This window comes from Sceloporus undulatus, chromosome 10 (genome assembly GCF_019175285.1).
Source record: "Sceloporus undulatus isolate JIND9_A2432 ecotype Alabama chromosome 10, SceUnd_v1.1, whole genome shotgun sequence".
Classification (NCBI taxonomy): Eukaryota; Metazoa; Chordata; class Lepidosauria; order Squamata; family Phrynosomatidae; genus Sceloporus; species Sceloporus undulatus.
The window spans coordinates 9,197,289-9,211,888 of NC_056531.1; the positions used below are offsets into that span (position 1 = coordinate 9,197,289).

Genomic DNA, 14,600 nt, shown 5'->3' on the forward strand with positions numbered 1-14,600 from the left:
GATGATGATGATGATGATGATGATGATGATGATGATGATGATGATGATGATGGCTTCCCAGGGTCACAGTCTGAGATAGGATGGAGGACTTTTAGTTCAGTCCAGTGGGGCTCTTGCATTCTTATATATGGAAACAAATTAATTTCTGATTTGAATTAATTTCAGCTTTTATACTCTACTTCCAGTGACTTAACTGTGTCCTTCTTTCCAGTCAGCCATACATTGTGTGCCGACAGTGTCCAGGATATTGTCGGCAACCCGTTCAGCCCCTTTCCTCCCCACGCCAAGAAGGAGAAACAGAAGCAGGGCAGGCATTGGGGGATGCGCCCTCTACCTCTGCCAGTTTTCCAGCAGGTCAGTGTGATGAGAGATTTTACTTAGGGTCTGATAACATGAGGCCTACATAGCGTAGCTGGCTTGTAGGTGTTTATCTATATTCAAGTCATATCTGCTTATACTAGGATAGCTTTCTGGACAGGGGAGGATTGATTAACTAGATAAGAGGATGTTTGTCTTGCACTACTTATCTGCATAGTTATTTATTTATTTATATTTTAGCTACCTATATGCCCCCTCTCCAAAGCTGGGAAATGAAACTTTTTATTGAGAAATGTCCATTTTTTGTTACGTTTTAGAATGATCAAGTTCAGACATAGTACATCCATATCATTTATTGGCAATTTTATAATAAAGAAAGAGAATAGAATGAAGCAGGGGTGAGTTTATGTTTTCCAGGGGAGGAGGGCAGGGGTTGATCAACACCATGCCATGCCTGGTGTAGGAAAAGGTAAGTGTGGACAACTGGTTGTAGTGATATTTCAGCAATCTCCCTCACTATTTTGTCTTTAAAATTCACTTTTTGGATGTTCATTTAGAATCATAGAGTTGGAAGGGTCCTCATGGACCATCACATCCAACCCTCTGCTCACTGCTGGATCTGCAGCTAAAGAATCCCCAGCAGGTAGCAGTCTAGCCTCTTTCTGAAGATATCAGAGAAGGAGACCCCACCACCTCTCTAGGCAATTGGTTACATTGATAAACCACTGTCACTGCCAAGAAGTTCCTGATAATATTCAGCTGAACTCTACCCTCCTGTAACTTAAAACCATTAGATGTGGTTATACCCTATATGAAGCAGAGAACAGGCCTGCTCCTTTCTCCCTATGACAGCCCTTGTGGTATTTAAAGAGTGCAGTCATGTCATCATTTATTCTTTTCTTCACCATGCCCAGCTCCTTCAACCTCTCCTCATATATTTAATTCTCCATACCTCTCACTATCCTTGTTGCCCTTCTCTGAATTGGCTCCAGCTAGTCTATAACCTTAATATTAGGAGTCAGGAACTGAACACAGTACTCCAGATGAGGCTTGACTAGTGCAGAGTATAGTGAGACTGTTACTTCCCTCAACTTGGAAAGTATACTTCTATTACTGCAGGCTAAGATAGCACTTGCCTTGTGCTTTGAGGGCTACAGATACATTGTTTTTGGTGTGAGCCTTCAAGTCATTTCCAATTTATGGTGGCCTTAAGGCAAACCTATCACAGAGTTCCAAAGTTCCAGAATTTATAGAGTTCCAAGTAGGGACAGTCTTCTTTTCACATCATATTCTTAGGCAAATATCCTATAAATCAGTATATGTATACTGTAGGACAGGGGTAGGCAACCCTTTTGAGCTGGGGGCCGGGTTGCTGTCCCTCCGACAACTGGGAGGCCGAAGCCAAAAAATAAATAATTACATAATTTTTAAAAAAATTAAATAAATAAATAAGCTGGGACAAATGTAGGACAATATTTTCAAATGGAGGGCACTTTTTAAATAAAAAAATGGAGGACACATGAAAAAATTTGCTGATTTTTTAAAAAATGTTAAGATAAATGCATGTTTCTGAGGCTTCTATAGACAATTGCCCCACCATGCCCCTCACGCGAGATGCCAAAGGCCCCGGCGGCAATCGGTGGCAGGACCGGGCTGGGGCCGGTCCCAAGGCCTCGCCAGGCCGCAGGTTGCCTACCCCTGCTGTAGGACATATCAGCTCCTAAAGCCATGTCCCAAGGTAAATCCAGAATAATGCCACAGGGGTTTTATATGTCTTACTTTCTAATATGTTGTTTAAAAAAACCATCTTACACATGCAGAGGTTAAAAACAAACCGCTAATAAAATCTCCTAATTAGCCTGATGGGTTATGGCTGCAATCCTGTGCAGTTACCTGGGAATAAGCACCCTGAGACCATGGTGTGGTGGTTTGAGTGTTGACTACAACTCTTGAGACCAGGGTTCAAATCCCTGCTCAGCCACAGAGGCCTGCTGGGTGACCTTGGGCAAGTCACACACTCTCAGCCTCAGAGGAAGCCAAAAGCAAAACCCTCTCTGAACACATCTTGCCAAGGAAGCCCCATAATAGGTTTGCCTTAGGGTCACCATAAGTCAGGAGCAGCTTGAAGACACACAACTGCAAAACACCATGAAACTCAGTGGTGTATGTGTGTGGGAAGGGCCCCTCCTCCCCAATGTTGCATAACTTAACTTGCAAAACATTTGGCTTTAACAAAAGGTCTTCAGATAGCTGAAATTCAGCCTTTCATTGAGCTACCCTGAGAAGCAAGGTATTAGAAAGGTCTGTAGTGCCTTTCTAACATCTTGTATTTACTTCTGCTTGTCTTCTGAACATTTGCTATGTGCATTTACCCCAGCCTTAACAGGTTATGTCTAGAACAGCTGCATGATGGAAATCTATGAAATCTTTCCATTGGTTTTTTCCCCAGTCTGGAGCCATTCGAAACAAATGTTTCATGTGCATCTTTGTCTCTTGACATGTCTGAAAGAGAAACATTCATATCATGTGCTGCTGAGCAACAGGTGTCACGCTATGCTTTGATTCTTACCAAAGATAGCAAGCATCTTGGTACTTTTACTTTGGCTTTCTTGTAACATTAGGGGTTTTAATCTTTGAAGACCCTGCCTCCTCATTAGCTAATTTTCCTGTCGAGGAGAAAGTAGTAAAAATACTACCTGGCCTTGCATTTAGATTTTAGTTTCAAAATGTTATAGGTGTATTTCTCACCTGTGGAAGTATCAAATACATAATAGGATTTGTTTTGCAAAAACAAAGCTATCCATGATGAATTGGACAGGATCACAGACTGAACACAATTCAAAGGAGAACATCAGGATTCTGCAGTAGAATCTCTGTTGCAATTCCTCTAGACCCGAGTGTGTTCAGCCCAGGAACATAAGACCTTAACTTCAGAACAATGTCAACATGGCATATTTATCAGGTTAGATGAAAAAGAATAAGAGATTATTTTTGATGAATTGTCTCTCTGTTTATTTTAATATCTATTTAAAATTCAATAAAATGGGTCGGGATAGACTAGCTAAGAAAATTAGTTGTTAAAGTCAGACTGTTTCTCAGAAATTGAGGGAAGTAATAGTACCATTCTATTCTGGTTTGATCAGAACTTAACTTAAATATCATGCCCAGTTTTCTCTTGGGAAAAAAAACTTACACAGGCAGCAAGTCAAGGGGACCCATGGTCTTCGATGTCTCTACACTAATGCACAGAGCATGGGAAATGAGCAAGATGAACTTGAACTCCTAGCACAACAAAGCAAATATGATATAACAGGCATCACTGAAACCTGGTGGGATGAGTCTCATGATTGGAATGTGGAAATAGAGGGGTATAACCTTATTAAGAGAAATAGGCCAAATAAGAAAGGAGGAGGAATAGCACTATATGTCAGAGATATTTACACCAGTGAAGAGATCCTGGACATCAATCATGGAAGCCAGGTGGAGAGCATCTGGATAAAAATTAAAGGGGAGGGAAACAACAGGGATGTTATTATGGGAGAGTACTACAGACCTCCAAGTCAGACTGAGGAATTGGATTATGTCTTTCTAGAACAGATGACCACACACTCAGAAAGGAGAGATGTGTAGTAGTGATGGGTGACTTCAACTATCCTGATATTTGCTGGAAGTCAAACTCAGCCAAATCCTCAAGGTCTAGCAAATTCCTCACTGGTCTTGGAGACAATTTCATTGTCCAAAAGGTGGAAGAGGCAACAAGGGGGTCATCTATTTTGGATCTGATCTTAACCAACAGGGATTTGGTTAATGGATACTGTTATACAGTGGAAAGGAGAAGCCAGGCATAGTCCGACACACATTCTAGACTTTAGGAAAGCTGATTTTAGTAAACTTAGAGAAATGCTGGGGGTGATCCTATGGTCAGGAATACTAAAAGAGAAGGTAGTTCAAGATGGATGGGAGTTTCTCAAAAGGGAGATACCGAAGGCACAATTTCAATCAGTTCCAGTGAGGAAGAAAAATGGGAGATGTCTCAAGAAGCCAGGATGGATGACTAAGGAACTTTCAACTGAGCTAAGTTTTAAATGGAACATGTATAAGAAGTAGAAAAATGGGGAATAAGAAGTAGAAAAATGGGGAAATCACCAAAGAGGAATTCAAACAAATAGCGAACACATGTAAAGGCAGAAAAGCTAAAGCACAGAATGAACTCAGGCTTGCTAGAGAGATTAAGAACAAGAAAAAGGGCTTTTTTGGGTATGTCCACAGCAAAAGGAAGAAGAAGGAAATGGTAGGGCCACTGCGTGGAGAAGATGGCAAAATGCTAATAGAAGACAGAGAAAAGGCAGAATTACTCAATACCTTCTTTGCTTCAGTCTTCTCAGAAAAGGCAAAGGGTGCTCAACATGAGGATAAAGGAGCAGAGGACAGAATAAGGGAATTTCAGCACAGAATAAGTAAAGAGATAGTACAGGAATACCTGGTTAATCTAACTGAATATAAATCAGGTGGGTTGGGGCTAACTAGTGCTTGAGAATACTGTCCAACTTGTTTTGTTTCACTGTTTGTTTCCCTGTTCTAGCTGTCCAGGAATATGTGTGTCCTTCCCAAGGAAGCCATGTGATATGTACTTGCTGCTTCCAGCCAATGCCAGACCGCAGAGCAGAGCGTGAACAGAATCCACATATTGCCCCTCAACAGTGTGAGTTGGCGGCAATTTCATGGAATCTAGATTTCCATCACATTTCTTGCTATAGTTACTCTCATCAAAGCAAAGTGTCCAGAGCCAGTAAGCCAAGTGTTGCTAGGCATAGGAAGCTGTTGGGGGTTTTCAGCTGGCAAAAAGTTCAGAAGTTTTCATTGTTTTACTTTGTGTGTAAAGGCTCCCCCCCCCCCCCCCTTTTTTTTTTTGTTTTAATCTGTACCCTCCTCAAGCCTTTACAAGAGGAAAAGCTATAACTTAATTAAATACATATTGCCACCCACTTCTTTTCCTTTGTAATATGGTAGATGAATCCTTTTAGGTTTTAAATGGTGGGTGGCTTGATTCTTGTGAGTAAAACTCTTTGAAGGCAGTTGAAGATGTATACAATTTAGAGAGCTGCAAAGAAGAGAGTTATTTTACAAAAGAAGCCAGTTATTTTGGAGGTGAGGGAGGGAATATAATGTATACTTTAGTTCCTGCTGCGGGTAGTTTAAAGCACCATTGTGCAACACTGCCTCAGCAATTGATGGAAGATGTATTCTGTGTTTTTCTGATCCTCTGTCTCTGCTCTTTCAATTTCTGATAATCTTAGGAGATTTTAAGCATTTCCTTCCTGGCTGACCAGGAAGTGGTATCATGAGAGGTTGGGTCTACCTTTCTGCTTACACCTGAATTTCTGTAAGCAGCAGTTTTCCTTGTTCAGGTCTGTGGGAGAGAACAGAATGAGAGATCCACCAAACTGTACACAAAAGACATTTCAGGGGAATGTATTTGTTGAAGACTTTCTTTTACAGTTCCTACTTGGTATGCTGAGTAATTGATGCCATTCCCTCCCTTCTTTGTGTTTGCAGGCACTGTCTGTCTCCAACCCTACTGTCACTTGTACTGGGGCTGCACTCGGGTGGCATGTTTTGGCTGCTTGGCACCATTCTGTGGTAGGATAAAAGAAGAGTTTTCTGTCAAGTCTTTTACCATTGATAGTTTTGGGGGGGAAATAATCCTCTTGAGAGACTTTGGAAAACTGACCATTAATATCTAAAGGGAGTTGGCATATAAGTTAATATCAGCAAGCATATAACATCTCATTTTACTTAAGCTTGCTTAGTGTTTTCCTTGAGAAATGTAACACCCCAGGGTAAACTTGGGATATCATAGAATAGGTTCTGGATGAGTTAGTAACCTTTTAATGACCCTTGCCACTCAGAGAAGCCTCCTAGGAACACACGCATTGGGGGCTGCTATTTCAGACAAGTTATGTCTGTCTGTCTTGAGGTGAGGATGAACAGTGTCAGGAAGCTTGGGAACAGGTATTACAGTCATTTGTCCTTCCCACTACACAGCAAAAGTGGGATCCTTCCTCACTGGGAACCTTAAGTCCTGACAGAATCCTGGATTCACAACTTTCCCCACCACCAGCATTAAAATTACTGGATGTTTTCCCTGGGAAAACCTAGAAATCAAGATGGATGCATAATTGGTTGGAAACCCATGCTGCAGTGTTCTGTACCTTGCTCAAGCCACTACACCATGCTGGCTCTTTTCCACTAGCCATCTTCAAAAGGAGACTAGAGGGCTACCTGCTAGGGATGCTGTAGCTGGATTTCCTGCATTGTGTGGGGGATTAGACTCAATGTCCCGATGCTTTTCAACATTTACACCAAGCCGCTGGGAGAGATCATCCGGAGGCATGGGGCGGGGTGTTATCAGTACGCTGATGACACCCAGATATATTTCTCCATGTCTTCAGCTTTGACTTCAGATGGCGTCTCGCCTGTCAATGACTGTCTTAAGGCAGTAATGGATTGGATGAGGGAAAACAAATTGAAGCTGAATCCAGACAAAACAGAGGTACTTACAGTATCAGCTCCGAACCCAGGTATTGGGATACAACCTCCAGTCCTAGAAGGGTTTACATTTCCTCAAAGGACTGTGTTCGCAGTCTGGGGGAGCTCCTAGATTTGTCGCTTCCCATGACAAATCAGGTGAATGTGACGTTCAGGAGCGCCTGTTATCAGCTTTGGCTAATACGCCAGCTGCGCCCTTCCCTGGAAGTCAGGGACCTTGAGACTGTCGTACATGCACTGGTAACCTCACGCCTTGATTTCTGCAATGCACTCTACATGGGGCTACTCTCGTGCTTGGTCTGGAAACTTCAATTAGTTCAGAACATGGCAGCCAGATTGGTCTCCGGTACATCCAGAAGAGACCATATAACACTGATCTTAAGATCACTCTACTGGCTGCCCATCAGTTTCCGGGCCCAGTACAAGGTATTGGTTATCACCTTTAAAGCCCTAAATGGCTTGGGTCCAACCTATCTTCAGGACCGCCTCCTTCCATATAATCCTCCCTGCACACTTAGATCCTGAGGGAAAAATCTGTAAAACAAGGCTGTCTACGACCTCCCAGAGGACCTTCTCAGCTGTTGCTCCCAAATTGTGGAACGGCCTGCTGGACGAGATCCATCATATTACCACTCTAAACAGCTTTTAAAAAGCTATAAAGACCGATCTCTTTCAGCAGGCCTGCCTGAATAGTTCTCCGGCTATCAGAAGGAAAATCTAATTGCTGACTTCTGACTTCACCACAGTTATCGTATTTTTTTAAGTATGTTTTATGTTTTAAATTCTACATTGTTTAATTGTATTTTAAGGGGTGGGTGGGTTGAGGATTTGGACTGTATATTTTAATCTTGTAAACCGCCCCAATTGCATTTTGTAGAGAGGCGGGATATAAATAAATTTTATTATTTATTATTATTAATGGCCTATGGGGCCCCTTTCAACTCTACAGTCCTTTGATTTTCATGCAATCTCAACCACATGCTGTTTGTTATAACAAAGGAGCACCCCTCCCATGGACCATCGTGGTCCCTCAAATTGCCAGCTAGTTTTCCTCTTTGAAAGGTGATTAAGATACATCCACCTTGATACAGAAGTTAATAGTTTTCATTGCATTGCACCCAACTTCCAGTACTGTCATTTTGAGATTGTAAAATAATGGCAACTTTACTCCCAACTAAATCGATGCATTAATATGCACGAGAATTGATAGTCATCACTTACCTGAATCCTGTTGAGGCTGCTCTAGTTGTAAATAATGACTGATGTAATCCTATGCATTTTCAACATAACAAAAATATCTCTTAGGCATTTCTGATTGCAAACAACTTTGTCTTCTTTTTTATTTGCAGAAATAAATCTTGGTGACAAGTGTTTAGATGGAGTCCTTAATGGCAATAACTATGAATCAGATATTTTAAAGGTATGTTCAGTCAAAACATCATCTTTTAAGAATATACTAAGGTTGATCTTAAAAATATTAGGGTGAGCTTCCACCCTCAAGATTTCACCAGGCCCACCACTGTGTCACTACTTGACTGTTCACAAGACAGTATACATTTTTTTCAAATAGTTTTATTTAACAACAAAAAAGACAATACAAAAAACTACACAAAATGAGAAAATAATTAAGTAAGAACACACATCAATATTACAGTTCATTAACCATATATTACATTTCTACTCATCTCAAAGCACTTACCTAATTATCTTACTTTCATTATAAACATCTTTAAAATTATAATACATTTATTCTTGTATTAAAAATGACTATATTTTGTTGTCACACACATTTCCTACCTAGTGGACAAGACAGTCTAGAGGCCACTTAGCCATAAAATCTCTTTATCTGGCTGCCTATTTTGGGGGAGAGAATGGAAAATATAATCTTTTTTAAGATAAAATTAATTTAAGGTAATTACATTCATAATACTTCTCTTCCTGAGGGAAAGGGTCAAAAGCATGCACAAACCTCTGCTTTATGCTTCACAGGCTACTTTTCTCCTATTACAGGATTACCTGGCATCCAGGGGTTTGACATGGAAAAACATATTGAATGAAAGTCTCCTAGCTCTTCGAAGAGGAATTTTTATTTTGCCAGGTAAAACCCATCTCTTCTGTCCTTAAAAACAATTTCTGAAAACATCCTGTTGGATTTGTGATTCTGTTAGTAGGTTTCAGCTCTCTGACCATGATTCAGTTTTTAAGCTGCCTACAATAGGGGTCAATTACTTATTTATTTGCCATTGTGCTCATCTTCCTGTCTTAGAATCTTGGAATAGTTCTGTATACTTTAGCATACAATCCTATATGAACTTATTTGGTTCCAGAATCTGTGACCAGCTTATCTTCACATAATGATGAGGTTACATCTTGTGTCAGATAGGAGACCCACCACATGTTCCTGATTTTCTTCCATCATGGGAATCCAAAAGCTTCAGGTGTCATAGCAGAGATTGGGAACCTTTAGCTCCAGATGTTGATGAACTGTTATTCCCATCATTGCTCACCATTAGTCATGCTTGCAGCAGCTGATAGAAAATGGAGTGCAATATCTTCTTAGGACAGTTCTCATACCTATGCTAAAGAAAGAGGCAGACAGCATTTCTACTCAGTGTTTGCGGTCTTTTATTAAATTATCTTTTCACTCTTGACCATCTACATCCCTGATTTATTTTCCTTCAGATTATCGAATTACTGGAGAAACGGTGCTCTGTTACTGTTGTGGCCTCCGCAGCTTCCGAGAGCTGGCTTACCAATACAGGCAGAATATTCCTGTTACTGAATTGCCAGGTATGAAAAAAGACGTCTTTAAATAATAGACCGCAATCGCAATAGTAATGGTTTGTTTAGTGTGTGTTTTGGTAATGTGTCTTGCAATCCTGTTTGTCCTACTTTCTGCATAGCAAGCACGTCGTTGTTCACACAGATTGGCAGCTGCTTGTTTCATTCTGTATTTTTATTTACTTGAAACACTTGCAAATCGTTTTGTCCAGTGGCAATAAAGATTAAAGAAATGCCTAAGCTAAAAGACAGAATGGCTGGGGGGCGGGGGGTTTCTATTCTTTCTAAAAGTACAGCCATCACAGATGCAGAGTTGTCTCTTTCTTTCTGCAGAAATTGGGAATTGCCACCTGCCAATCACATGTTTTACATGGGAATTAACAACAATGTTATTGCAACTGCAGAACAATACATGACAAGTAGAAGTTGTAAAACCTTTAGCATAAACAGTGGGCAAGAGAGAGCTGAAGAAAGATCTATGGAGCTAGGTGCACATATATAGCTTTCATCCCACTTTGGGACTGATATGCTAGCTCCTTGGTTTCAGCCATTTTTCCTCTCCCATATAAAAGAGCTAAAAAGCAACACAAAACTAAAAACAGATGTTCAACATGCTATTCAGTTCTATTTTCAGCTACTTTTTTGCATATTTTTAAGGTATGGGGAAGCCTTGGCAAGTTGACAGAGGGGAAAAAACCACTTCATTTTGCAGTAGTTTTGAGTCATGTGGGGGTTGGAGTAAAAAAAAAATCACCTGGAATTTTTTTAGGGGGTCTGGTTTTGGAGGACTTTAGGGGCCACACTTTAGGACTTTGGGGCCTGCATGCAGCTCATGAACCTGTTTTTCATCTCCTCTTTTAGAGAATGTTTCAATCTTTTAAAAAATGGACAAAATGAAACCTGCAATAGTTATTCATGCATACATACCTTATGATCAAGTATTTCTGTTCAAATGCTATTGACTTTTTGAAAGATTATCTGTTTTCCACCAGTGGTGGGAGAGCATCCTTACAAGGGTTGCTCCTCCTGGTTACTTGAGGATGTCTTCCATTGGACATTTTCAAAATCAAAATACAGTTGAAACCAAAAACTTTTATATTGGAAATACTAACAGAACAGAAAAGAAATAAGGAAGGACTTTACAGTATAGGATTACTGCAGCAAGAATACTTTATGCCCAAAAGTGAAAGGATGCTGCTATTCCAACACAAGACTGGCAGATGAAGACCGTTGAACTTGCTGAATGGTTAAATTGACAATGTTAATTAAAGAGAAATTACTGAATAACTTTAAGAAAGATTGGAAGTTTGTCATTATTTTTTTGCCATTCCGTTGAGGCCATATATCAGTCCCAGGTTTTGTAAATTAAATAGACTTTGTAGGAAATAGAAGCAAAAATGTATTGTCATATAAAGGGAGTATAGTAAACAGGGGAATATATTCATCAGTTGGGATGGGAAGTCGGTAGTGTAGATATTATTTTTGTTTAGCAGTAGTCGTTTTTTATTGAACATAAAAACAACCACACACATATGTTATCCATATATCTAAAATATGCATACACAAGCAATACAACTATAAGCTATATGGATAAGAGTATGTCTCCCATCTACTGCTGAAAATGAACATGTGATTGCAAGAACTGATGTTCCCGTTTTATTTTGGTGGGTGGGTGTTCTTAAAATTATCTCTGTGTGAATGTAATATTAGAAATAATACTGTATATACTCACATCTAAGTCTAAAAATGTAGGTCAAAAAATTGCCCCTAAAAACCTGAGTTGACTTATCCATGGGTCAGTGTAAGTACTGTATCTTAACTCTTATTTAAAAGAAAGAACCATCCCCTGGTGAAAAGCAAGAGTATAATCTGTCTTGAAAGCACTGACCCCCTCTACTCTCTCATCCATCCAGCCTTTAAGAGTGAGCACAAAGAGTTATGCCTGATGGAATTTTGGAAGTTCTTTGACATTGTTTTGGTTTGCCTCATCCTTTAGATCCTTTGCTATGTGCCCTTAAATTTTACCCTCGACTTATCCACGGATCATAGCGAAATCCATAATTTTGACCCCAAAATTTACCCTCAACTTATACATGAGGTCGACTTATATTTGAGTATATACGGTATGTGCATTGGGTGTGACTAGGCACCCCCCATGGTAGCATGTGTTATGTATTATGTATCTATAATTCAAAATGCACACATTTTGATTGATACTTCTGACTGATAATAATATGGCCTTCTTTATCAACTACCGTATATACTCATGTATAAGTCGACCTCATATATAAGTTGAGGGCAGTTTTTGGATCTAAAATCATGGATTTTGATATGACCTGTGGATAAATCAAGGGGCAAACACTGGAGGATGTTACAAAAGAACTAAACGGGGGGGGGGGGGGGAGCCACCACTTCCCTCCATAGTTTCCCTCTCTGGACCTCTCCCAAGCATCAGTCCGACATGGAAAAGGGGAAACAAACATCGGCGCATGCGCGCGCGCACACAACACACTCTCTCTCACTCTTTCCCTCCAGAAGCATCTTCAAGGCCTCGTGGCTTATGAAAAGGAGGACAGACCCCACTGTCTCTTTTCTTGTCACCCCAGATCCCAAGGCTCATAGCTTGTAAAATAGAGGACAGACCTTTCTCTCTCGCTCTCTCTCTTTCTCTCTCTCCCTGCCTTTCACCCCCAGGACTCCAAGGCTCATAGCCTGCAAAAATAGAGGACAGACATTTCTCTCTCTCTCCTCTCTCTCTCTCTCTCTTTCACCCCCAGGACTCCAAGGCTCATAGCCTGCAAAAATAGAGGACAGACATTTCTTTCTCTCTGCCTTTCACCCCCGGACTCCCAAGGTTCAGGGCTTGCAAAAAGAGAGGACAGGCCTTTCTCTCTCATGCCTTTCACCCCCAGGACTTCCAGGCAAAATGGGTACAAGCCAGGGCATACATTGCCTCAGCAGCAGCTTATTAGCTCTGGCTGCGCGAGAAGCGGAGCAGGACGTAGCCAAGGGGGGGTTTTGGGGTCCAGAACCCCCCTTCCATTAGAAAAATGAATGGTGTGTGCTGCTGTGCCGCTGCACCCAAGCCCCATTAAAATGGTGGCACTTAGTCTGGACCACCACCCCCTTCCAAATCCTAGCTACGTCCCTGGGCTAGAGGGAAACAGAACACACCACACACAGAGGGAGAGAGAAGAGTGGGCGCCGGGGCTTCAAACAGGGAGCCATTACAAGGCTACAGAGAAAGGTGGGCACTTCTTCTTTCAAGAAAGTTATTAGCATTAACTCATTGCCCCGTACATAAGCTACCCATGATTTTGGAGTTCATTTTGGGCATAAATTTTTTGACTTATAGTTGAATATATACAGTAGTTGACTGTCATTATTTTGGAAAGCTAATGTCATTCTCATTAATGTTATTCTCAGTCAGTCTCCAATTGCTTAAAGCCTTTAAAAATCTCAGTGGTGCATCAAGTGTCTGTTTTTTTCTTGCAGTGACTGTCACATCACGTCCTGATGTTATTGGGGGCACAACTGTCGGACTCAGGTCAAAGCACACCATGCTATGTGAGTTGTCCCTCGACTCCCACTCCTTTAAACCTTTTCTTTAAAGCTACTGCACTGCTCACCCCAGCACTAGCTATACATGCAGAACGATTAATGGTTTTGGATATAGTGTGTGATAATAATTGTCACAACCTTGGACCATGACTTTTCATAGGGATTGCTTTGTAGGAGCACTCCCACATAATGCAGGGACCAGCCTAGCTATAGCATAGACCTGGGTGTATTAAGAGTACGACTGGTCTGGACGCATGTCCAGGACACTCTAAATGGGGCCTCATCAGTACAAATAGGGTGGTGATGGCATGACTCCAGATATTTAACATCTCAACCTGGTAGTGCTATGGTGACTTGAAATTCTTCTTTGAGGTCTCAGTGCCTCACAGAATTGGGGTATTGGCACCTGCGCAAAACTCCATTCGGAAGCGAAAAGCTGAGCAGATTGGCGGGAGCCCCGCACCTCCCATGTACTGAGAATGCCCAGTCCCGCCAGTCTAGCTCCTCCTCCAGTTCTCTGTCATCTGCCGCAAGAGAAACATCTTTGGTTTGCTACTGAGCGGAATAGATTTCTAATGTACAGTAGACTTTTTGTCTTTCCCCTTTCTCTTTCTGTACGGTAGATTTTTTCTTTTCTTTCTCTTTTTCGAGCATTGCCCTCTAAAATTTTGATTATGTGAGAGAGAAGCGTTGCCAGCCCAGATGGGCCTACCACTTCTAGGCCTCTTATGGCGGCCATGTTTAAACATTGCTCAGAATGTGACCGGAAATTGCATCAATGATGGTCATTCTAAATGCCTTTTTTGTTTAGGGGAAACCCATATCTCTGATAGGTGACCCAATTGTAGAGCTTTTACCTGCAGTGACTCCAGGAATAGAGCTCCAAACTAAATCTTTCTTGTGGGAGCGCTCTCTCTCTCTCTCTCTCTCTCTCTCTTGCCCAAAATCCGCTTTGGCTTTAGATCCTTTGGGGAAAGTCCATCCACAAATTTCCAAGAATTCCCAAAATTTCAAGGCCTTTGATGCGACAACTGCTACCCAATGTCAACATCGATTTGAGCTCCCAAATCATCGGTGACATCGACGTTGAGAACCTCGATGTCACAGCCATCTCCTTCAGAGTCATCATTGGCACAAGAGGTGCCCTCTGTCTCTCAACAGAGACCTCAGAAAGCAAAAAGAGGTCTGAGCTTCTCCGCTTCTGACAAACCCAGGAGAAGCCTAAACTAAGGTGGCGGCTGCCCTTTCAACCACTTCGGCCCCAGTGCTGATGTGTGACCCGATTGGTTGTCTGCTCCACTACACTAATTCTCGGTTGAATCACTACAGAATCATCAGGCAAGAGGCACTCTGCCCCAGTGGATAAAGATGGCAGACGTATGGACATCTTG

General features: G+C 41.4%; 1 protein-coding gene across 1 annotated transcript in view; it reads left to right on the top strand.

The window, feature by feature from the left end:
* The window catches only part of CHFR (checkpoint with forkhead and ring finger domains), a 47,575-nt gene that overhangs the window by 23,877 nt on the left and 9,098 nt on the right, over positions 1–14,600 (top strand). Inside the window, 8 exon segments of the mRNA XM_042441612.1 lie at positions 212–354; positions 4,901–5,020; positions 5,875–5,958; positions 8,217–8,287; positions 8,878–8,965; positions 9,550–9,657; positions 13,144–13,161; positions 13,164–13,215. Of these exon segments, the coding sequence (XP_042297546.1) occupies positions 212–354; positions 4,901–5,020; positions 5,875–5,958; positions 8,217–8,287; positions 8,878–8,965; positions 9,550–9,657; positions 13,144–13,161; positions 13,164–13,215 (684 nt within the window).